At 35.0% G+C, this 25,080-nt stretch overlaps 1 protein-coding gene across 3 annotated transcripts in view; it reads left to right on the forward strand.

The window, feature by feature from the left end:
- The window catches only part of PBX3 (pre-B-cell leukemia homeobox 3), a 364,451-nt gene that overhangs the window by 288,201 nt on the left and 51,170 nt on the right, over positions 1-25,080 (forward strand). For all 3 annotated transcript variants that reach the window (XM_006834772.1, XM_006834773.1, XM_006834774.1), the window contains exons 3-4: positions 2,299-2,540; positions 17,993-18,183. In XM_006834772.1, the coding sequence (XP_006834835.1) occupies positions 2,299-2,540; positions 17,993-18,183 (433 nt within the window). The remainder of the gene's footprint in view (positions 1-2,298; positions 2,541-17,992; positions 18,184-25,080) is intronic.

The raw sequence follows: 25,080 nt of genomic DNA on the forward strand, positions 1-25,080 counted from the left end.
CATGTTGAAAGACAGCTAATTAGGATTTGCTGAAAGATATGCAAAAACTGTGGGCTTATAACAAAGCCAAGTTCATTGTTAAACAATGTTTTACTGTGTTTGTATGATTTGTCTAAATCTTAGGGATACTGAAATGAATGTTGTAGTTATAGTAGATTGCTTTCTCTTTTTTTTTTTTTAACTTTAGAATCCTCTGATGACCAAATAGTCTAGATTTAAAACTTTATAAACCACTATGCATGCTTTAGTATACATTTTGGATTAGAAGCAAGAATAAACAATTTTTAAATTACTGTTTTTCTAAGTTTTAATATAAAGATACTAAAATCTTTTGCTAAGCACACAGACCAATTCATTCTGGCCATTGCAAGTTTAGGTTCATTAAAATGTTTATGGATGCCCAGAGAAGTATGATTATGTTATGATCGGAAGCCATTTTTGAAGGCTAGTAAGCAACAATGGGAGTCCTGGTGTAGCGCTGTGGGCTAAAGCGCCAGACTGTAAAGCCGTTTGAACTGCAAGGTCGGTGGTTCAAGCTCACCAGCTACTCCTCGGAAACCCTATACAGGGTCACTATGGGTAGGAACCAACTCGATGGCACTTAACACAACAACAGAGCAACAATGAGTAGACAAGTTAGTGTGATGAGGAATAGAATAGTAACTTGAATGTAAAATAAGAAAGTAAGTAAAATATTCAAATGATTTCCGACCAGTATTATTTAGAGATCATCATGACTTTGTTTAATAGAGAGAACATTTAATTACCAGCAATGTATTGATGCTATTTCTATTTTATTTAAGAGAGTTACGTAACTTTTTAGTTCTCTAAATGAATTTATTATATTATAGTTTTCAAGCCTTAATTATTTACTTCTGAGCAGCCAACAGATATATTTTTGAGTTATGGTGAGTTAGTTTTACTATCCAGTTGAAATTATTCTGAAGTATATTTTTAAATGAAGGTGACAGCTTTAAAGCATTTTGCGGGAGGAAATTAAAGTTTTGCATTTGAGTTGAGACAACTGAGAGCTCTATCATGCTGTGTGTATAATTCAGGACATCTAGAAATGAAATCTGTTCTTAAAAGAATTGATGGTAGTTTTAGGTTGGCATATAAAATCACAGAGCTGGTGCTCAATTGAGTACTTGGCAGTTTATAGATGTTACTGTCATGTAAGTTGCAGTAGACACATAGTGTGCACCACTGTGAATTAGCAACAACAGGCACCAATGCAAAAGGCAGAATCCAAATGTAAACATGCAAGATGCCTACTTCCTTTTTCTCTCTCCCCCCAGATGCCTTGTAACTAGTGCGGGGAACCAGCTTTTAAATAGATTTACAGAGGTTAATTGGGCTGGGATATTTTAGATTATATTACACATTAATGAAAATGCTGATTTTTAGCTGTCATGACTCCAGTGCTTTTTATACCATGATAATTATTTTAAAACTTTGTCTTCTGTGTTGTTGAAAACATCTTGGCAGAAAGCCTGTGTGACCTGATTAAACCTATGAATTGTCAGCTGTGATCTATAGTACGCAGATGAGGTTGCTGACTGGGCATCACTTAGGAAGTTCTTGATTTAAAAGCAAAATTAGATTGAGAACTACTGTGCCCAGCAATGTATTGCCATGTCAGTGGCACATTTTCAATTCTGAATTTAGCATCCTGGTTTTAAAGTTTGTTGGAAATTGCTTAACAACATTCACTTAATAATACGGTTTTTTCTTGTGTGTGTGTGTATGTTTTAAGTATAGCTAATTATTTCATAATGTGTATATTTTTCTTCTCCTCTTGAAATTACGTGGTAAATAAGCCCATATAATCCTGTTTATTTTCCAGTTTGGGTATATTTTTAATTAATTACTCTGTGGGAAATTAAATTGTGTTCCTCCAACTGTATACATGGGTTTGTTTTATATCCTTGGAATTGATTTTCTTTCTCAAAATCTCAACTTTCTTAACCGCTTCCCATTTTATGTTTAAATTATTTGTATCTGGGGAGCTTGGATACTTAAAATATTCCAAGATGCCAGGATTGACTTTCTATAAAGATCTAATGTGGCATAAATTAAGGGAAGGGAGAGATATTCTAGATAGGAATTGTAGGGTGGATATATTACCTGGAAAAGAATTTTCACACCTAGTCAAGCTTATTGGTCAAAGATGAACAAAGAAGTTCTCAGCATGAATTGTAGTACACTTACTTGTTTGATCATTTTCTCAAATAAACATAATACTCACACTGTTTGTCCTCTGTTTCTTGCTTTTTCTCTCTCTTTCTTTCCTTGAAGGTCTCAGCATCAGAGGAGCCCAGGAGGAGGACCCTCCCGATCCCCAGCTAATGAGACTGGACAATATGCTTTTGGCAGAAGGGGTTTCAGGTCCTGAGAAAGGTGGGGGATCGGCGGCAGCAGCTGCAGCCGCGGCAGCCTCTGGAGGTTCTTCAGATAACTCTATTGAACACTCAGATTACAGAGCCAAATTGACCCAGATCAGACAAATCTATCATACAGAACTGGAGAAATATGAACAGGTCAGCAGCCGCCACTCTCATAGTCCTGCACAAATCCTCTATTGCTCTTCTGTTAGACTGCGCTAACCAATTCTGAGGACTGTGAGGGGTAGATGTTAACACACACACACACACACATACACAAATAAGATCAATGCAAAAATTCAAGTGAATTGTTTGATTCAGTGAAGACCCTGTGAGATTTCTAATATTAAGTTACACCTATTTTATCCCATCTCCTTATTTTAGTTTTATTCATCCCTTACATACACATGCCCTTACTACAACTACAGCCATTCTTCCCTCTAACCTGACTGCTTTGTGCTCCTCAAAACTTTGTGTAATTAATATTTATGCACTGGCCTTGTTCATAAGCTATAATAACCTTTAAAAAGAAGTTTTGCATAATGAACTTTTATCTCCTAGCCTGTGAGCACCAGAATCCTCCTAGGAATTAATTCTTAAGGATTGCACCAGACTATAGGGAAAGGAGCTAAGTTCATAAAGTGAGCAGGTCTGGCCTGTCTCTGAGGAGGAAACCTCCCAGGATAATTATGGGTACCATGGTACAGGCGATACTAGGCATCATGTGCTAAGTTTCTGATTAGAAAGAGTATGGATTAAAAATGCTGTTCTCAGCAATTGTATTCACCATACTTCATTGAATCTAAAATATCTTTGATTTGAGCAGCATCATTATTTTATGTGTCACCAAGAAAAAATGAACACTGTCAATTTAACTATAACATGCCATTGATTGTAACATGTTTTCAAACTTAAGCGATGTTAAAATGTGGGGAAAAGAAGTGAGTCTTAGATTCTGTGGAATAAGGTAAAAATGTTGGTGATTCATTTAAAATTCATTTTAGTTATTAGTGTAAGTCTAAAAACTTGCTTCTCATTTAGAAGGTAATAATGATTATGGACAATTTTGAGCATACATGCAAAAATAAAGAGAATAGTATTAGGTTGAACCCTATGGAATTGCCAAGTTTTTACATTAAAAACTATCTATTATTGGGAATTCCATAAGGTTCAACCTAAAATTAGGAACCCTTTAGATACCCATCACTCATATAAAACAATTATTTATGTTTTGCCGATTTTATTTTAGACATCCTATCATTTCACCCATCAATGCTTCATTATGTAAGCTGGTACTTCTTAAAAGTCCACAAATTTTAAAAGTGCACACATCTTAGTGAGACATGGGTGTACTGGTCAGTTTTAATACTGATTATTTTTCTAGGTTTATAGTTTCCATTGTGTTTGCTTTTTTCCATTGCCTTTTTAATACTCAGGATATAGTAGTATTAAGCAAATGATTTTTGTTCCAGAGATGAGTGTATTTTGAGGAAAGGTAGAAAAATTTATATAACTTTGTGTTAAGATGTAATGTAAATTAGTATTATAAGGTGTCTTTTGTTTATTCTCTGAATTGGACTTTCTGAGATATAGAACTGAATCTCTAGTCTTCTTTATAGGAATGATATTTGGTGGAAATGTACAAATTAGCACTTTAGAAAAATTACACATATATATATGTGAACTGGATTCAGTTTTCTGATTTAATACATGAGTAATTGAGAGTAAACAAACAAGTTGTGGTTGAAAAGTTTGCCCAGAGCATCAATGGTAGAAAATGGTTCTAATTTGCAGTATAATACTAACTGCGTAACTTTATTAATTATATCTATCTGTACTTACTAGGTGAGTACTACCTTGCATGGAAAAATATATAATATTAGGGTCAAATAGCCTGCCTTTTTAGAAGAATTAAGGTGATTCTTTACTATCTTCTAACATGAGCTCTGTTAGCGTAGTGGTTATGAATCTGTCTGCAAACCCTAAGGTCAGCGGTTCGAAACTACCAGTCGCTCCGCAGGAGAAAGATGAGGCTTTCTACTCCCGTAAGGATTTACACCCTCTGAAACCCTGTACAGGGTCGCCATGGGTCGGACCTGACTCGAAGGCACTTAACAACAACAACAACCATGTGTCTTCAGATCTGCTTTCTTTAGCCTTTTTGAAAGTTGGATGAACCTGGCATCAGCCAATGTCAGGTCTTGAGCTTCATTGTATGAAAAATACCACATGAAATTTTTAGTAACATTGGTCTCAGAATCACCAGTTTGGTTTGTGTGGTTCTTCTTTGTTTTAAAAATTGATGTGTTCTGGATTAAATATCAAACTAGGAATTAAGCATACATGCACAAATAAAGAGAATAGTATTATTAACAACCTACAATATGCACATGATACAACCTTGCCTGCTGGAAGTGAAGTAGTTAATTAAGAAATTAAATTGCGAATTTATTTCTGGATACATTCAATATACAGTTCCTTTTCTCACTTTTAACTAATTCAGTAGGAAAAATAATGGTATATGAAATGTATGTAGTATTATAGACAAATAATTAGATGGAAAATGGTGACTAGTTGGCAGATTCAACATAATTTTAGTTTATAAATCTTTTTCTGTAGATCCTGAGTTGTTTTGGAAAAATATTGTTGCATTTAATACTCTTGAGTTATTTGGGGCTGGCTTTTATAGTTCTTCTGTCTATGGTTCTTCTAAGTTATTAGGACAAGTGAGTTTTGACTTAAGACAGTCAGCTTTTCACTTCCTTAGTGTATAAAAATGGGATATATTTTGGATCAATATTTGGATAGATATCCTAGGCATTAGTGAGTTGAAATGGATTGATATCGACCATTTTGAATTGGACAGTCATATGGTTTACTGTGTAGGTAGGGAACATCAAATTGAAGAGGAACAGTGTTGCATTCATCATCAAAAAGAGAATTTCAAGATCTATCTTGAAGCACAATGCTGTCTGTGATAGGATAATGTCCATATGACTATGAGGAGGACCAGTTAATACAACTTTTTTATTCTAATTTGCACACCAACCACTAAAGCCAATGATGATGAAATTAAATGATTCTACCAACTTCTTCAGTCTAAAGTTGATCAAAATTGTAATCAGAATCATTGATAATTACTGATGATTGGAATGTAAAAATTGAAAGAGGAAGGATCCATAGTTAGAAAATACAGCTTTGGTAATAGAAATAATGCTGGATATTGGATGATAGAATTTTGGAAGACCAGATACTTATTCATTGCAAATACCTTTTTTCAAAAACATAAATGGTGTCTACATTTACACGTAGAATTTACCAAATGTGATACACAGGAATCAAATTGACTACCTTTGTGGAGAAAGACTAGAGAAGCTCAGTATCATCAACCAAAACAAAGCCAGGGGCAGACTATGGAACAGACCATTGTTTGCTCATTTGCAGGTCCAGGCTGAAGCTGAAGAAAATTGAAACAAGTCCATGAGAGCCAACATAATACGTTGGGTATTTCCCACCTGAATTTAGAACAAGAACAGATTTGACACATTAGGCACTAATTATTGAAGACCAGAGGAGTTGTGGAATAATGTAAAGAATATCATACAGGAAGAAAGCAAAATGTCACTAAAAAGATAAGAAAGAAAGAAAAGACCAAAATGGATGTCAAAAGAGACTCTGAAACTTGCTATTGAACATAGAGGAGCTAAAGCAACTGGAAAAAATGATGAGTGAAAGAAGCTGAAGAGAACATTTCAAAGGAAGGTTCCATAAAATGAAGTGAAATGTGCAAAGACTGAAGTTAGCAAGAACACACTCAACATTTCTCAAGCTGAAAAAAACTGAAGAGAAAATTCAAGCCTTGAATAACACACGAAGCATCAAAAGAAGAAGATGGAAGGAATACAGTCATTGTACCAAAAATAATTGGTCGATGTTCAGCCATTTCAAGAGGTACCATGTGATCAAGGAACAATGGCATTGGAGGAAAAAAGACGTTCAAGCTTTACTGAAGGCACTGGCCAAAAACAAGATACCAGGAACTAATGTAATACAAATTGAAGTGCTTTAACAAACTGATGCAGCGCTGGAGGTGCTCATTCATCTATGCCAAGATATCTGGAAGACAGTCACCTGGCCAGCTGACTGGAAGAGATCCATATTTGTGGCAGTTCCAAAAAGGATGACTCAATGGAATGTGTAAATCATCAAACAATATTGTTAATATCACACACAAGTAAAATTTTGCTGAAGATAATTCAAGAATGTTTGCAGTAGTACATTGACCAGTAGCTGCCAGAAATTCAAGCCAGATTTAGAAGAGGACTTGGAACTAGGGATATCATTACTGATATCAGGTAGATCTTGACTGCAATAAAAGAATACCAGAAAGATGTTAAGTTGTGCTGTATTGACTATGCAAAGACATTAGACTGTGTGAATCATAACAAACTATGGATAACATTATGAAGAATGGGTATTCCAGAACACTTAATTATGCTCATGAAGATCCTGTGCATAGACCAAAAGGCAGTGATTAGAACAGAATAAGGGGCCTATTTAATGCTTTTAAAATTAAGGAAAGGTGTGTGCCAGGGTCGTATTCTTTCTCCATACTTACTTAATCTATATGCTGAGAAAATAATCTGAGAAGCTGGATTATATGAAGAAGTACATGGCATCAAGAGTGGAGGAAGACTCATTAACAACCTACAATATGCAAATGATACAACCTTGCTTGCTGGAAGTGAAGAAAATTTGAAATACTTAATGATAAAATAGCCTTCAGTATGAATTACACCTCTAAATGTAAAGAAAGCAAAAGTCCTTACAACTGGATCAATAAATAACATCATGATAAGCAGAAAAGATTGAAGTTGTCAAAGACTTCATTTTGCTTAGAACCACATTCAACACTCATGGAAACAACAGTTAAGATATCAAATGCTGTATTGCATTAGGCAGATCTGCGGCAAAATACCTCTTTAAAGTGTTCAAGAGCAAAGATACCAGTTTGAAGACTAAAGCGTGTCTAACCCAAGTCATGGTATTTTCTGTCATATCGTAGAAGATGCGATTTTCTGCTCCCACAAAGATTTAAAGCCTCAGAAACCCTGTACAGGGTCTCCATGAGTCTAAACCTACTCCATAATACTTTTAAACAAAAACTTGTACATATGAATAAGGAAAACCTTAGAAGACATTGAATAAGGAAGATTGTGTGAATGATGGTGTTGGTGAAGAATACTGAAAGTACCATGGACTGCTAGAAGAATAAACAAATCTGTCTTGAAAGAAGTGTAGTCAGAATGCTTCTTAGAAACGAAATGGCAAGTCTTTGCCTTTAGTACTTTGGATATGTTGTCAGAAAGGTCCAGTCCATGGAAGAGAACAAAGTGGTTTAGTGGAGGGTCACTGGAAAAAAGGAAGAGCCCCCCAATCAGATGGACTGACTCAATGGTAACAACGATGGGCTGAAATTGAACAATTTTGAGGATGGTGCAGGACCTGGCAGTGTTTGGGTCATAGAGTTGCTGTTAGGTAGAACCTTCTTGATGACACTTTTAACAACAATAACAATAAGAAAGGTTCATCTTGACTAAATGAGTTGAAGGGGTGTGGCATTTCTGAAATAGATGGCAATTATAATTTTCACTTTACAGATGAGAAAATGAATCTCAGAGAGGTTAAATAATTTGTCCAATGCCACACATCTAGTTAGTGTCAAAGTCAGGCATTGAAATCAGTTTCTGACAATATGCCTTTCTTTTCCATTGAATTATGCTTCCACCATGTAGAATTGGAAAATACTTTAGGTACATTTTGGTTTTATCTTGTTTTCTTATGTTGGATTGCATGTGAGATGGAAACAGGATAGATGGAAAAACAACTATTTTAATCACTTTTCAGAAATATTTTTTCTTCTAAAAGTGCATATGGGTACTCTGAGTGACAGAAAGCTTATTAGTAAATAGGAAGAATGTACATGTTAAGGCAGAAGCTTCATCAGAAAATTGTGTTGAATCTTTTTCTATAAAGAAATAAATGGCATTGGAATCCTAGAACTATTCACTCTTCTGTGTTTTGCTGTGAAACTGTTAATGAAAATGTATCTGAAGCCTGTTTAGATTTAGATTGCCGTAAAATTAACAAACACCACCACTGCAGTAAATTAAAGTACCTTATAAGCACAGCCACATTTACAAAGCTAAGTAGACTAGAGCTACAGTTTGAGCAAAATTAAATCCAAACTGCAAGACTTGGTTTTATGAGTGTGTTTTAACAATGGCATTGTCTTTGAAATCCTTTATTTCTTTCCCCAGCAAATATCCTTTGATCATATGTGTCTATTATATAGGCTCAGATTTAATGATTCATGATGACAGTCATCTAAATTTACTAACAAACGTTTTTTGAAATATACATATATATTCCATATGTATACATACATATGTACATATGAATATATATGTGTATGTTGTTGTTGTTATGTGCCTTGGAGTCAGTTCCAACTCATAGAGACCCTGTACAGGGTTTCTGAGGCTGTAAATCTTTAGGGGAGCAGAAAGCTTCATCTTTCTCTGCGGAGCAGCTGGTAGTTTCAAACTGCTAACCTTGAGGTTTGCAGCCTGATTTGTAACCACTACACTACCAGAGCTCCTTATATGTGTATATACATATATATGTAAAACTTCTTGAATATCACTACCAATCAAAAAGAAACAAAACTATTTTCTTTTCTTGATCCAGGATACCTAAAAGAAATATGATAGTTTTCCAAAGTTACAGCACACATCATCTTGAGTTCATTGCCTTCTTGTCTAGCTAAGGTACCTGGTTGTTTCTGGGTCTTTTTCTTAGTAAGCTAGGTTTTTTTAAAAATTGTTTTCTCTGTACCTTCTAATTATTCTCCTGTGCTTAAAGGCCCAAATACTGTATTGGGATAGATGAATTTGTAAGACACTTAAGCCAAGTGTGCTAAGAAGTTTTATTTCTAAGAATTGAAGGTCTTTCAGTAAGTTAGTCTTTCTTAGTTCCTCCACCGTTCAACCAAAAGGAGATGGACACATCTAGTTTTTGCAAATGGGGTTTGACTTAGACATCTGTTGTTAGTTAAAAAGCAAAAGATTTGTCATGCTTGTATGTAGCTCTCCCACTTTGCTTGTACCAGTAGAAAATGCTTGTACACAGGCAATTCACTTCATAATTTACAGCTGCTATAATAGAGATGACATTGAAATCTATCTAATATAATTATATTGAAATATATTTTTGCTGAAGGCAAAAGTATTGTAAGGGTCCCAGCTCTCTCCAAGCATCTGGGAACCTGCTTTCCAAGTTCACAGATGTCATTTGAATCCACCTCGTTTATGGGAAGAACTACAGCCAAGCATGTACATGAAATGTACTCATAACCAGGTACAAGTTGACTACCGAAGGTCTCTTCAATTGCAGTGGATTCTTTGGAGACTAGAGAATTAATGCTGAAGTTAAACCATTATAAAAGCATAATTTTGTGCCTTTTGAGGGTTTCAATATTATATTCTTAAATTTGCCAGCAAAATTCCCTTTCCTTATAAAGGAATTTTATTTTTATCAGGTTAAAATGCTGTTGTTATTTAAATGCAAATTTGAAATATCCCTTTACCATTTTTTCTGAAAAGTTAAGTGAGAAAGGCAAAAATAACACTACCTGATATAAACTTTATATTTCATGTTCCCAGCAAATATTTGTCATTCATTATTCCAATAGAGGGTTTTATTTCATGTCAGCTTTTATGCAGAGCTTTTTTCTTAGCTCTCCTTGATCGGAACAAATGTTTGAGTGTTCTTTTTTTTATCTTTTTCCAAGTTACTACTTTTATTGGCTGTATGCACCAAATGTATATATTTCTGCAAGCTTGATTAATAAAATTCATTGTTTCATATTTGAGTGCTTCTTTTTTACTTCTTTGCAGAAGGCAGAACTATAGATAATCAGAGTAGGAACTTGCTTGCAGAGTAATAATATAAGAAAATAATATGAATTCCATAAAATTGCCACTTCAGTGTTGCTAGTAACTGATATTTAAAGTATTATATTCCAGACTTCATACAAAGAACTTAACATACATTATATACGCCTTAAAAAACTCCCATTAGGTGTATCCCTAAACTACTGCAATTAGGTAAGAAGTGTTGAGGTACAACAAATACTTCATATTTGGTCTCATCCTAGTTATATTTAAAAGAATCTTTAAATGCTGGCTTTTATCCTAAAACAAGAAGAGTTTATTCAATTAATAAGTATTTCTTTTTATCAGGTTAAAATGCTAATGCGTCCTGGTGTGGTGCTTTAGGATAATGTACTGGATCACAAGGTTGGTTTGAACTTCAAGGTTGGTGGTTCAAACTCACCAAACCTCCTCAGAAGCCCTACACATGGTGGCTATGAGTTGGAACTAACTTGACAGCACTTAACAATAATATTATAGTGGAAGTTGTACAGCTTATAAACTCAAAATATCATCTCACTGTTTTTTTCTGAATGTGATTTGGTGGCCCTTCAAAAACAATTCTGTATTCATATAATCACTTTTACTGCATATGTATGTCTTAAAATGCATACCTTTTAAGGAATAGAAGATGAGGCATGCTTTGTCCTGCACTGAAACTGGTGCAGAGATTTAAAAAATCTGTAGTATTGGACTAGTTTCTTAAAAGGTTATAAAGACATTTAGAAAATAGTTACATGCCAGTTTGGGGGCCTCTGGTGTAGCTTTATAGGATGTATATAAACTATGGGATATATAAGCACTGGACCCCAAGCTTGGTTTGATCCACAAGGTTGATGGTTCAAACTCACAAGTTTGCAGTGAGTCAGAACCAACTCAATGGCACTTAACAACAGCAACAACAATTTTACTATAGATTTTCTTACCTTCAAGGTAGATTTTAGAATAAAGAATATTATGATTTGTTGCCTACAATTGCCTAAAATTATTACAAGAATCCAATCTAGTTTTTAGATAGGATCACTGAACCATTTTAAAAATTCCTTGACAGATAATGTTTCCCCACTGTCAGGTCTTACAACTTTACATTCAATGATACGAACTTTAAGGTGATAAAGAGGCTGAATTTTGAATCCATAACTGAAAAAAGTACTACCACAAAACAAGACTCTCAAAACTATAGTTTGTGTATAAATCAAATATGTACAGATGTTAAGGAGCCAATCTTTCTGCCAGAAAATGCCATTAAAAATATTGATAATTTAAATATTTCTAATTCTTAAAATTATTACTGGGTTGGATTTTCGAGGAGAAAACATTCATATATTGATTCAAAATATTTCTGTCTGAGTAAAATCTTCCAGGAATTATGGTACTTAACTGTTATTGCAATGTATGTATATAAAAAAAAACAAATATGTACCCTAGATAGCTTTTGACAGCTGGACTGGGTGGGGGTGGGTTTTGCCTAATATTCTAATCAGAAAACTCAAGGAAACAAAACTCTTATTCCCAAAGTGTCACTGCATTTACATTTTGGACAATTGACACACACACACAAAAAGTTTGATAGTTTCACTTGTAAAAGCAATAAGGCAATGGAAATTTTCTCTAAAAGTATATTTTAATATGGTTACAAATCGGGCTGCGAACCTTAAGGTCAGCGGTTCGAAACTACCAGCCGCTCCGCGGGAGAAAGATGAGGCTTTCTACTCCCGTAAGGATTTACACCCTTGGAAACCCTGTACAGGGTCGCTATGGGTCGGAACCGACTCAACGGCACTTAACAACAACAACAAGTCATAGGTTTAATGGAGGATATGATAGATGTTTGAAGTGAGCATCCTACTTTATAAATAGCATCAAAGCTAGTGTGTGGTTTGGTGGCCCTTCAAAACAATTCTGCAACCATTTTATAATTTTTACTATGTTTTAAAAATGTATACCTTTTAAGGAATAGGAAATGAGACAGTACTATGTTCTGTTCTGAAACTGGTACAGATGATCCTGTAAATGAGGTTGTAATTTACTTTCAGTGGTATAAAGGAAAAAAAAATCACTTTGCCTAAAGTGTATGCATCTTTCTTAAGGGTGTACCCAGATTTTAATTATCTAAATGTAAATACTTAACGAATTTTACTTAGAGTAATGAGCTAAAGTGCACACTACATAAATGAGATGTTCTAATTAATCATGTATGAACTACTGGTTTAAAGGAAAGCTATGTGAATTCTGTGAATGCTGGGTTATTGCCAAATTGCTAATCAGCATTTGCATTCATAGATGGCTTCACTTAATAAGTTGTGAGACATTCAGCAAATGTTTTAGGAAATTATGAGTTTTTAGATACAGAAACTTTTACTTTTAACCCTTTTTTCTCATGAGCCTTTGTCTGCTTCTTAGAAACCATAGGCAGACATTCATTCTGGAGGGATAAAAATACATCCTGAAAAGAATTCAAAGAGCTAACATCTCAAATGATATATTACATTAGAAAAGAATGTCAGTTTTAGGAATAAGGTGCACCTGACTCAAGGCATGGTATTTTCAATTGCCCTCTATGCATGTGACAGTTGGACATAGAAAAATCGATGCATTTGAATTGTGATGTTGGTGAAGAATATTCAAAGTACCATGAACTACCAGAAGAACAAGCAAGTATGTCTTAGAAGAAGTACAGCCAGAACAAAGATGGTGAGACTTTGTCTCTCATACTTTGGACATCAGAAGGGACCAGCCCCCCGGAGGAGGACATCATGCTTAGTAAAATGGAGAGTCAGTGACTAAGAGGAGGACTCCCAACAAGATGGATTGACACAGTGGCAGCAACAATGGGCTCAAACGTAATAATTATGAGGATGTCTCAGGACCGGGCAGTGTTTCTTTCTGTTGTGCATAGTGTCACTATGAGTCAGAACCAACTCGATGGCACCTACTAACATTTACATTGAGGCCCTGAATTATTTACCAAGACATATGATATGCCCTTATAGATGTTACTTTAGTGTTAACAAATGTTTCTAGGAAATAGCAATGTGTTATGTGTGCAAATTAGAAATGCTTCCATGTTCTAGTACAGCAGTTCTCATACTTTTCTGTCTTAGAACATACATATTTAAAATTTATTGGTGATTCCCTAAGTGCTTTTGATTTTGTGGGATTATCTGCCAATATTTATTATAATCAAAGTTAAAACAAATTTTCAAAAACTTTATTAACAAAAAATATCAAGAAACCCATCTAGATGTTAACATACAATAACAAATATAAATAACATTTAAAGAAATAACTAGTTCCAAAAAAATGTAAAACTTAGTGAGAAGAGTGGCATTGTTTTTACATTTTACAAAGCTCTCTAATGTTGGGCTTCATAAAAGTCCACCTGTTTGTATAGTCTGTTATCATATAACTGAAGTATATAATATCATTGAAAAAGGGAGGAGTATATTAATGACCTTTTCAGATAGTTGTGAACATTATTCTTTTGTATTATGCCAAAACTTGACAAGTTGTGATTTTGTTAAAGATTAATTACAATGTAGAATCTGAAACCATATTTATTTGTTGTGTTCTGTTCCTTTAAAATTTAGTGATCTGGTATGCATTTAAGGAGCTCTGGTAGCATAGTTGTTACAAATCGGGCTGCTAACCTCAAGGTCGGCAGTTTGAAACTACCAGGTGTTCCACGGGAGAAAAATGAGGCTATCTGCATCTGTAAAGATTTACAGCCTCAGAAACCCTGTGCAGGGTCACTATGAGTCAGAACCGACTCCACGGTACTTAACAACAACTACAAGTATGCATTTGAATGTATCTTCTACCCAGGCATGATTTTATAACACTATGCATTGACCACTCAGAAAATATTGATTCACTGAATTATTCATATCTTCCAAATCTTGACACACATTTAATTATTCAGTATCAAAATATTATATTTTCATGTCAACCCCAAACTAAACATCTTTAAGTACTGCAAAACTGTCAAGCACATGATAGCAGGTTCAAGTTTTCCAAACTTCTAATTTTCACTTAAAAAGTTGAATTTTCTTATTTGTAATAACTAGTCAGCTGTTTTTGTTAACAAGCCTGATTTCGTTCATTTTCAAGACAATGTTTACCAAAGGCCAAACTTGGAATAATCATAATTTGTCAATTTTGCTTTAAAAAAAAAAAATGGTGTTCAAAGAAAAAAAGTGACTTCAGCTCATAACTCAAACAATTATACAAGTGCCTTTTCTTGGTATACCCAGCCTTGGAATATGCAGACACTTTTTGTGTACTTCCCATTTTGACTCATGATTATTAAAGACATGTGCTCTTAGGTCAAGATGTGATTAAGTGAGTAATTTTGATTGCTTCATCAAGAACATTCCTAGGTGTAATGACTGATGGGTGTGTATGTGTGTCCGTGAAGAAGAAACAAGCAACATAAAAGATTACCTACATTTAGCACATTAGTCCAATCTGGTTAGTTGCCACCAGCCATATGAAATCTGACTATTGAGAGGTGAATGTAAATATATATTGGATTTCTAACACTTAGTACCAAAAATATATAAAATAACTCAATAGGTTTGTGTTCTTTTAACATTGATAATATGTTGAAATGTTACTATTTTTCACATTATTGTTGTTATGTGCCAGTGAGATGGTTGCAACTCATAGTGACCTTATACAGGGTTTCTGAGGAGCACCTGGTGGATTTGAACTGCTGACCTTGCAGTTAGCAGTCCAGTGCTTATCTTACAGTACCATACTAGGTCTCAGAGTAGATAAAATAAAATATATTAAATTAATCTTTACCCTTAAAAAATGTCTTGTTTTAAAAGTCTGACTACTAGAATTTTAAAATTACCTCTGTGACTTATGATATATTTTTATTGGGTAGCACTGTTTGAAAGAGGTTTTGTGGACATACTTGAAAAAAGTTAAATACATCATTTTATCTAAAAGACTTTTTGTGCATATTAATTAGCAAAATAGAATTCTAATGAATCCTTCAAAAGAAGAAAAAAGACTTTAAAATTTTGGTTAATATAACTTTTTCCCAAACATGCTATATTCTTGGACCATCAATTAACCTTCCATAGAACTAAGCATGGAACTTGCTGATCTGTTTGGGAAAACATAGTTCTAGTGCAATTTTCTTCATTTTACTGATTAGAAAACTGAGGGCTACAGATAGAAGATTATATAGTTTTATAATTATTTGAACATCATTTTAGCAAAAATTCAAGGAAGAAATGTATAGGAGGAGCCTTAAGAAAATCATGGAAAATGAAATTGAGAAATAATGGAATATTCCCATGAATTTTTTGAAGCTCTCTTTTATTTTTTTTGCACGGTAACCAATTGTTTGGCATACGATAGTTTTTAAGTTGATAAGCCAAAAACCCAAACCCACTGCCACTGAGTCCATTCTAACTCGTGACCCTCAATAGGGTTACCAAGACTAAAAATCTTTACAGGAGCCCAAAACCTCCTTTTTCTCTTGCAGAGCAGCTGATGGATTTGAACTGCTGATTTTGTGGTTAGCAGTCCAGTGCTTATCCTACAGCACCACCAGCTTAAAAGCAGAAAGAAGTTCTGGTTTTAAATCTGTAAAATCTGACTTTTTACTGATTCATAATCTAGGACAAGGATTTTAATCTTTAACCTTTTTTTCTGTTAAGTTATCAACTGACAGAATCTGAAAATAAAACAAAACAAAAGAATCTCCCTTCAAGAAAAATCCTCCCCTGTGGGATTTCAGGAGACCATAGCTTCTTAACCTATCCAGGTTAAGAATTCCTCACATGTAGTTCAGGGATAATAAATTCGTTCATAATAATCAGCATTACTCTCTCTGTCAAACCAAATGTAAAGCCTTTGTGTTGTGATACAAAATCTCAATCAAAATTTGCTGTGTATATTGCATAATTCTACACTCTGAAGAATCCTGTATGTCTAACATAGGGTCACTACTCACAGTGAATTTTCCATTTCTTTTGTAAAAAACTTGAAATAGCTGATAAGCAAGACTCTTTTTTCCTTACCTTAGAAATATTTATAGAAAATCTCAATAAAAGTTTAGAATAACTGAAACACCTAGTGTATTTGAAAGGTTAGTTCTCTAATGAGCAGTTAGGAAAACCATCATGTGAACAATGTTCAAGGTATCTTTAGGGAAGTGGACATTATTATAGCTTCACAATGTGTCTTGTCTTGATCATTGATTGTTTCATCTAATTGTCCTAACAGGGCCACCCATGTAGTACGATGCAAAATTTCCTATTTGCCTTTTTAATGAAAATGTCAGAAGATACTTACAAAAATTCTTCTTTTTTATAGAATATAGACTGAAGCTTTATTTACTAAAGCAGTACTGAATTTCAGTGTAGTTCCAATTACATGTGTGATCTTATAGATGTAAAAGAATATAGGTAAACTAAAAGACAGAGGCTGAAGATTGTTAAATGTTTGACTAGATCTGATTCTTATTTTTATCCTGCCCTTGCTCTGAAGAGTCAAGCTGCTTTAGCTATCTTCCACGGATGACTTATATCTACTCAGAGGGCCTGTCCCACAGTTGAATTATTGCCCTGCACATGCTAACTCAAAACCTGCCTTTCCAGAATTAATACCCTTTTTTCCCCTACATATTCTCTCTATTCTTACTAGTTACTCTTAATTTGCTGCGAACTTCTTCTTCCTTCTGCCTGAAATTTCTCCTGACTTCCATCTTTATCTACCTTTCAAAAATCCTACTCTTTCAAGTCCAAATGTCAATTCTATTATGAAGCCTTATGTGAACTCTCCTTCCAGATGAGAATACTCCCTATAGGAACTTACCCAGCACTTATTCATATCTTCCTTGTGACAAAGGAATTGGTTTTCTCTCGAAGGCCAGGTCCACATCTAGCTAATTTCTGTGTCTTCACAGTACTTGAAAACATTTGAACGTTTTAGGCCATCAGTAAACATTTAAAAGCCCCAGAGATAATAGACAGTGCTTAGTATTAAAACGTGGTGGTATACGGCATGCAGTCGGTTCCAACTCATAGCGACCCTGCATAGGGTTTCTGAGGCTGTAAATCTTTACAGGAGCAGAAATCCTGATCTTTCTCCCATGGAACAGCTAGTAGTTTCAAACTTATGGTGTGGCATTGTGGCTTAATGTGCTGGACTGTAAAGTTGGTTTGAACTGCAAGGTCGGTGGATGAAGATCACCACTTGCTCCTCGGAAACCCTATACAGGGTTGCTGTGGGTCAGAACGGACTTAATGGCACTTAACAACAACAACAGTATTAAGTGAACATTTACTTACATGTAGGAATTGGGAGAAAGTGTCCTCTAATGGGAAAATCTCATTTTGGAGCTGGGATGAGGTGGGTGGTAGTGGAGAGTTGAAAGGTAGTTGAGTACAGGTTTGGCAATTTGTAGTTTCAGAATTCCTGGTGCTCCATCTAACTACTACTACTAGCTCACAAATGTTGTAATTCTCTTTTTACCTTATCCATTGCATAATGCTATTGGCAGTTACAAATGAAGTGGAAATTCAAATGAGTTAATGTTTGGATGTGATAATATAGAATACCAGTTTCCTAAGAAGTGATTTTATTTTCCCCTTACAGGCATGTAATGAATTCACTACACATGTGATGAACCTTCTCCGAGAGCAGAGTAGAACACGTCCCATTTCCCCTAAAGAAATTGAAAGAATGGTGGGCATCATCCATCGAAAATTTAGTTCCATTCAGATGCAACTCAAACAAAGCACTTGTGAAGCAGTTATGATTTTAAGATCAAGGTTCCTTGATGCCAGGTATGTGAGAACACAATCTATTGCATGGGTCCTATCTACCCTACCCCTTCTCACTCTTTGTATATTGCTTTCTGTAAAACTGACTAGTTGGTTTAGAGTCTTTAATTTGGCTACAAGAATGCTTTTCTGAGGTGTGTAGGTTACCTCATAGCGCCTGCTTTCTGTCTGTCAAGTCTCCTCAGCCTGCTTGTGCTGCAAGTTCCCAATTTGGTGACTCAGGAAGCGTATAGAATCAGTATTGCTCAAATTCCAGAAAAACGTAGCCTTTGATCATTTTCTACATATAGCTATCAATAAAGGTTTGTTTGTAAGCATTTTTTAATGTTATCTTGCTTGTGCAAATTATAAGAAAATAGTTAGCCATATTGGTACTCTAGTGAAGGAGGTAATGTTTTCATTAATAGCAGTTTTCAGAAAATCAACAACATGACCACTTCCCTAGCCCACAATATTTATTTTTGCTGTTAAGTTTTTAAAAATTATTTTATTCTTTTTTTCTATTTGATGAATACCAAACTATGGAAAATTTGGACGATATATAGAATAAAAGGATGAGGTATCAAAGATAACTACATTTTTAGTATCTTAAAAAATTACTGTAAATATTTTAGTATATTTTCTTGGGTACTTTTTTATTTTATAAGTTTTTATGATACAACATGTATAACTTGGTCTACTTAAAAAAATTAAATATGTAATTACACACATTTTTCATGTAGTATGAGCTCTAATTTTAAATACCATTTAATGTTTGAATTCTACTGGACATATAATAAATCATTTACCTAGCCATTCCCCTACTATTGAGCATTTAAGTTATACCCATTAATTTCCAGTATAACTCCTTCCTTTCTTTTCTCTTTCCACAAGTATCTATTTGTGTTGAAGATTTAGTGGTTAAAAAACAAACAAACAAAAAAAAAAAAACAATCTACTTGGTGAAATAGACAATAAATATACTGTAGTATCCTATTTGACATAGAATATCAGGGTAAGTTATATGAAGTAAAATAAAGCAAGGTACAAGGAGAAAAATGATAGGGCGAGGGCACTATTTGTATTGAAATTAATGTTCAAATGAATTTAATCATATTGATCTTTATGATTGTTTCTTAAGGATTAATTTCTGAAATAGAATTATTAGATCAGAGAGTTTAAATATTTTTCATGCTCTTATTATTTGTGACTAAATTGTTCTTTCCTGTGCTTCATCCAAATGAAATACCTCTTAGTCTGGTCTTACAATATGTGCTGTTTCCTTTCCCTAAAATTTCTTCTTTGCTTTGTCTGATTGCTTATTCTCCCTTCCTTCTATAACAAATTGTGTTCTTCTAACTCATTTCTTAAATTGCTCACCAATAGTGGTTACGAGTCAGGCTGCTAACCTCAGGGTCAGCAGTTCGAAACTACCAACCATTCCACAGGAGAAAGATGAGGCTTTCTGCTCCCGTAAAGGTTAACAGCCTTGGAAACCCTACTATACAGGGTCACTATGAATTGGAACCGACTCCACGGCACACTACCACCACCTCCGATGAATTGTCATCTCAGAAAACATTGAGCATAGAGCTTAGAACATAGCCAGTATTCAGTAAATGTTTGTTGGTTCTAGTGAGATCGTGTTCATCCTTCCAAACCCAGCCTAAATGTACCTTCTTTAGGCCGTCCATCTTCATCACCCCACTGCACTGGCCCTTGCTTTCTCTTGAAAATGTATGCTTTTATGTTAATGTGATTCTTGAGACCAAATTTCATGCAGACTACCTTTTATTGTAGTTTTTCATGAACATTCCTTCTCTGTCTTAGCAGAACAACAGTCATTGGAAGTACTGACCAACTCTCATTTATGTCCCCATAATTTCAGCAAATGCCTTACATATTTGTTATTGTTAAGTACTGTCGAGTTGGTTCTGACCCATAGCAACCCTGTATAGGGTTTCCGAGGAGCTAAGAGGATGTAAAAAATAATGTATTGAATGACTAGATGAATGCATATTTCCACTTAATATTTTAAAGAATAAAAAGCATTTAAAACACGTACAGAGATAGCTTCAGAAAGCTAACAAGCCAAAAATGTTTTTTAAATGTCAAATTTGAACATTTTAGTAAAAATATATAATAAAAATACTTAAAAGTATTTCTGATAGAAAATAATCTTTCCTAACACTATTGCCATCATGTTTCTGCTGATACTTTCCTTTTTTTCAACATGCGTGGTTATTTTTTACATAGCTGTATTCATAATGTATACACCTAAATGATTTCTTTTTCTTTCACAAAGAGAAAGTATGTTAACAAGCAGGAGTGAGCAGAGTCAGGATTAGAAGGTGACAGAGTCCCTTCTCCCACAGAGATTGCTGTTAGGACTGTTGTGATGCTGATGGGATATAGCCCTGGGACTGATGAGCCACTGCACACTGGCCTGAGGCATACCCATTTAGTGTGGTGAACCCTGGGGGAAATGCTTAATGGGCATTTTCTACAGGATGCTTTTCTTTAAAAAATAAAGTATAAGGCTGAATTCTCTCTTATGCTTTCAAGGGAATGCACATACTGAGCTTTTTTAGTTCAATCTAGTTTTGTAGAATTCGTCAATTTCATCATCACTGCTTTAGTGGGTCATGCATTAATTTGAATAATAGTGCTATTAACTGGTCTTCCTTATAGCCATATGGATATTATCCTATCACAGCCAACATTATACTTCAATTTAGATCTTGAAATGTTCTTTTTGATGATGAATATGATGCCATTCCTCTTCAATTTGTCTTTTGCAGCATAGTAAGCCAAGTTATTGTCAGATTCAAAATGGCCAGTACCAGGCAATTCCAATCACTACTGCCTATGATATTGATCTTCATGCCTACTGTTTCATTTTTGACAGCTTCCAATTTTCCTAGATTCACACTTCGTACAAAGGTCCTGAAAGTGTTACTCCATTTGTGTCATCATGGTCAACTCTACTTTGAAGAGGCATCTCTTCCCCAGTCATATTTTGAGTGCCTTCCAACCTGAGGGGCTCATCTTTGTGCACTATATCAGACAATATTCTGATGCTATTCATCATGTTTCAATAATCAGTATTCTGGTGCTATCTGACAGTGCTCCACTGCTATTCATAAAGTTTTCAGTGAATAAACATTCAGACGTAGTCTGCCTCTTTATCTTTTCTAGTCTGTCTTAGTTTGGAAGCTCAGCTGAAACCTGTCCAGCATGGGTGTACCCTGCTGGTAATTAAAATACCAGTAGCATAGCTTCCAGCATCACAGCAACATTTCAAGCCATGTTGGCTTGGTACTAACTGACAGATAGTACCAAGGTTGGAAACAAAAAGAAAGAATCAGTAGTTGGAAAATATGACCTTGGTGATAAAAATGATGCTGGAGAACATATGATAGGATTTTACAAGACCAATGACTTGTTCATAGCAAATACCTTTTTAAAACAACATAAAAGTGACTATACACATGGACAACCTCACCAGGTGGCATATACAGAAATCAAAAGAAATACATCTGTGGGAAGAGATGGTGGAAAAACTCCATATCATCAGCAAAGACAAGACCAGGGACAGACTTTGAAACAGATCATCAGCTGTTCCTCATACAAGTTCCAGCTGAAGCTGAAGAAAGTTAAAACAAGTTCACGAGAGCCAAAGTTTGACCTTGAACATATCCCACCTGAATTTAGAGATCATCTTAATAGAGTTGATGCATTAGACTCTAGTGACTGAAGACCTGAAACAAGAATACCATACAGAAAGAAAGCAAATGGTCATTAAGAAGACAATAAAGAAGGAAAAGACTGAAATGGATGTCAGAAAAGACTCTAGCACTTGCTCTCCAGTGTAGAGATGCTAAAGTGACTGAAATAAATTAAGTAAAAGAGCTAAACATTTCAAAGGACATTGAGAAGACAAAGTCAACTATTATAATGAAATGTGCAAAGACCTGGAGTTAGAAAACCAAAAGGGATGAACACACTCAGCATTTCCTAAGTTGAAAGAACTGAAGAAAAAAATTCAAATCTTGATTTGCAATGCTGAAGGATTATATGGGCAAAATACTGAATGAACATTGCTGAAAGCAACAGAAGAAGATGGAAGGAATACACAGTCACTATACCAAGAAGAAATGGCCGATGTTCATTTCAAGAGGTAGCATAAGATCAAGAGCCAGTGGCACTGAAGGAGGAAGTCCAAAGTACACTGAAGGCATTGGAAAAGAACAAGGTTCTGGGAATTGATGGATTACTATTTGCTGTCTTTCAACAAACTAATAAAGCACTGGAGTCACTCATCTATGCCAATAAATTTGGAATACAGTAACCTGGTCAACTGGAAAAGATCCATATTTGTGTCCATTCCAAAGAGATGTGGGCCAACAGAATGCAGAAAGTATCGGACAATATCATTAATATCTCATGTAAATAAAATTTTGCTAAAGCTAACTAAAAAATGATCACAACAGTACATTGAAAGGGAACTGCCAGAGGTTCAAGCTGGATTCAGATGTGGATGTGTAACAAGGGATATCATTGCTGACGTCAGATGGATCTTGGCTGAAAGCAGAGAATACTAGAAGGATGTTTGCCTGTGCTTTATTAACTATGCAAAGGCTTTTGATTACGTGGATCATGACAAGCTATGGACAACATTGTGGAGAATGAATATTCTGGAATACTTATTTGTGCTTATGAGGAACATGTACAAAGACTAAGAGGCAATTGTTCAAACAGAACAAGAGGACGCTGAATAGTTTAAAATTGAAAAAAGTGTGTGCCCGGGTTGTATTTCTTTACCACACTTATTTTATCTGTATACTTGGCAAATAATCTGAGAAACTGGATTATATGAAGAAGAATGTGGCATCAGGATTGGAGAAGACTCATTAACAACCTGAAATATGCACATGATAACTTCTTGCTTACTGAAAGTACAGAGGACGTAAAATGCTTACTGATGAAGATCAAATAGCCTTCAGTATGAGTTGTACCTCAATGTTATTGTTGCTGTTGATAAGCACCTTAATGTAAAGAAAACAAAAACCCACACCACCGGACCAGTAAATAACATCATGATAAGTGGAGAAAAGATTGAAGTTGTCAAAGACTTCATTTTACTGGGATCCACTATCAACACTTACAGAAACAGCAGTCAAGAAATCAAATGATGTATTGCATTAAGTAAATTTGCTTCACAAAGCCTCTTTAAAGTGTTAAAGAGCAAAGATATCAGTTTGAGGACTTAGGCGCACCTGACCCAAGCCAATTATTTTCAGTAACCTCATATTCATGAAAAAGTTGGACCTTGAATAAGGAAAACCATAGAAAAACTGATACATTTGAGTACTGGTGTTGGAGGACAATATTAAAAGTACCACAGACTTCCAGAAGAGCAAACAAATTTGTGTTGGAAGAAATACAGCCAGAATACTCCTTAGAAGCCAGGATGGTGAAACTTTGTCTCTCATAATTTGGACATATTGTCAGGAGGGACCAGTCCCTGGAGAAGAACATCATACTAGGTAAAATGGAGAATCAGTGCAAAAGAGGAAGACCTCCAACGAGATGGATTAGCACTGTGACAGCAGCAGTAGGCTCAAGCTTAACAATAACTGTGAGGATGGTGTATGATCGAGTAGTGTTTCTTTCTGTTGTGCATAGGGTCACTTTGAGTCAAACCGTCTCTATAGCACCTAACAACAACAATATTTTTGTAGTGCATGGAGAAGGCTAGGTTGTTTTGCTCTAGGCTTATTCGGATATATTATTCCCTTGCTCATTTTGGCTTTCCACAAGGCTACACTCACTTTTTTTTTTTGGTAATTCAACAAACTGAAGGACCACCAAAAAACATTTAAGTACACATTTATGCAGGCCCCCTTGTCCCTCTAGTAGAAGTGCTATAATTTGGGCACAACTAGAATATGTGAATGAGGTGTTCTGTTCTGCCTATAAATTTGTTCTCTGAAGGTTCTTTGATGTTTGTTGAAAACCATTTCTAGGCAAAAATCAATGAATGAGCTTTCCTGGATGCGTATTGACTTGTTCTTCCCTTTATACATCCCCATTTCCCAAAGATAACTTCTGCCCTATGTCATTTACTCTGATCTACTCTGAGCTTTACTGTTGTACTTCATGTTTTAAGTTGGGAGTCACAAATTCACATGCTTAGTTATAATGGAATAGAGTAGAGTGGTTGGGTTAGAAATGTGTGGTGGGGTGGGGTTAAACAGGTACATATTTAAAGGGACTCAGCTTCCATCTACATCTGCCTTGTAGTGATGTGAACCTTGTGTAACTGATCTTCTGATTTTTACATATAAAGTCAGGAATCCAGATTTGTATGAGCAGGTTATTACTGTGTAGTTCAACAAATGCTATCTGTAGATAATATAGTGTCTGTAGGATTAGCAGTTTCAGTATCTAGTCTAGATTTTTCTCACTCTACCCATCTACTCATCAGAATGAGCTTCTTTAAAGTGCCCTCAACTCAGGGCCTTATTTTTCTTTAACATGAGATGCATGATTCCTACAAAAATACCAATGACTCTTCTTCTTGGTGTATCTTCCTTCCTTCTCTTGCCTTACTACTTCTTCCCATGCAATCATTATCATATCCTGTTGATTTTATTCCCCAAATAGATCTTGAATCTCTTCTTCATCCCTCAGTAAACAGTGATTTAACTTCACAAAAATGATTGAAATTAAGAAATGTCAGGACTCGTAACTGAAGGAGATGTTTTAATCAGATTTAGATTTTTTGCTCCCTTTAGTCTCTCTTTCTCTTTTTAAATGTTTTATTGTGAATTATGTGATAGTTTACATGGGAGAACATTAGCTTTACATTCATCCTATTGTATATCGTTTCATTGCTATGGTTACAATCCCCTCCAT

This window comes from Chrysochloris asiatica, unplaced genomic scaffold (genome assembly GCF_000296735.1).
Source record: "Chrysochloris asiatica unplaced genomic scaffold, ChrAsi1.0 scaffold00014, whole genome shotgun sequence".
Lineage (NCBI taxonomy): Eukaryota > Metazoa > Chordata > Mammalia > Afrosoricida > Chrysochloridae > Chrysochloris > Chrysochloris asiatica.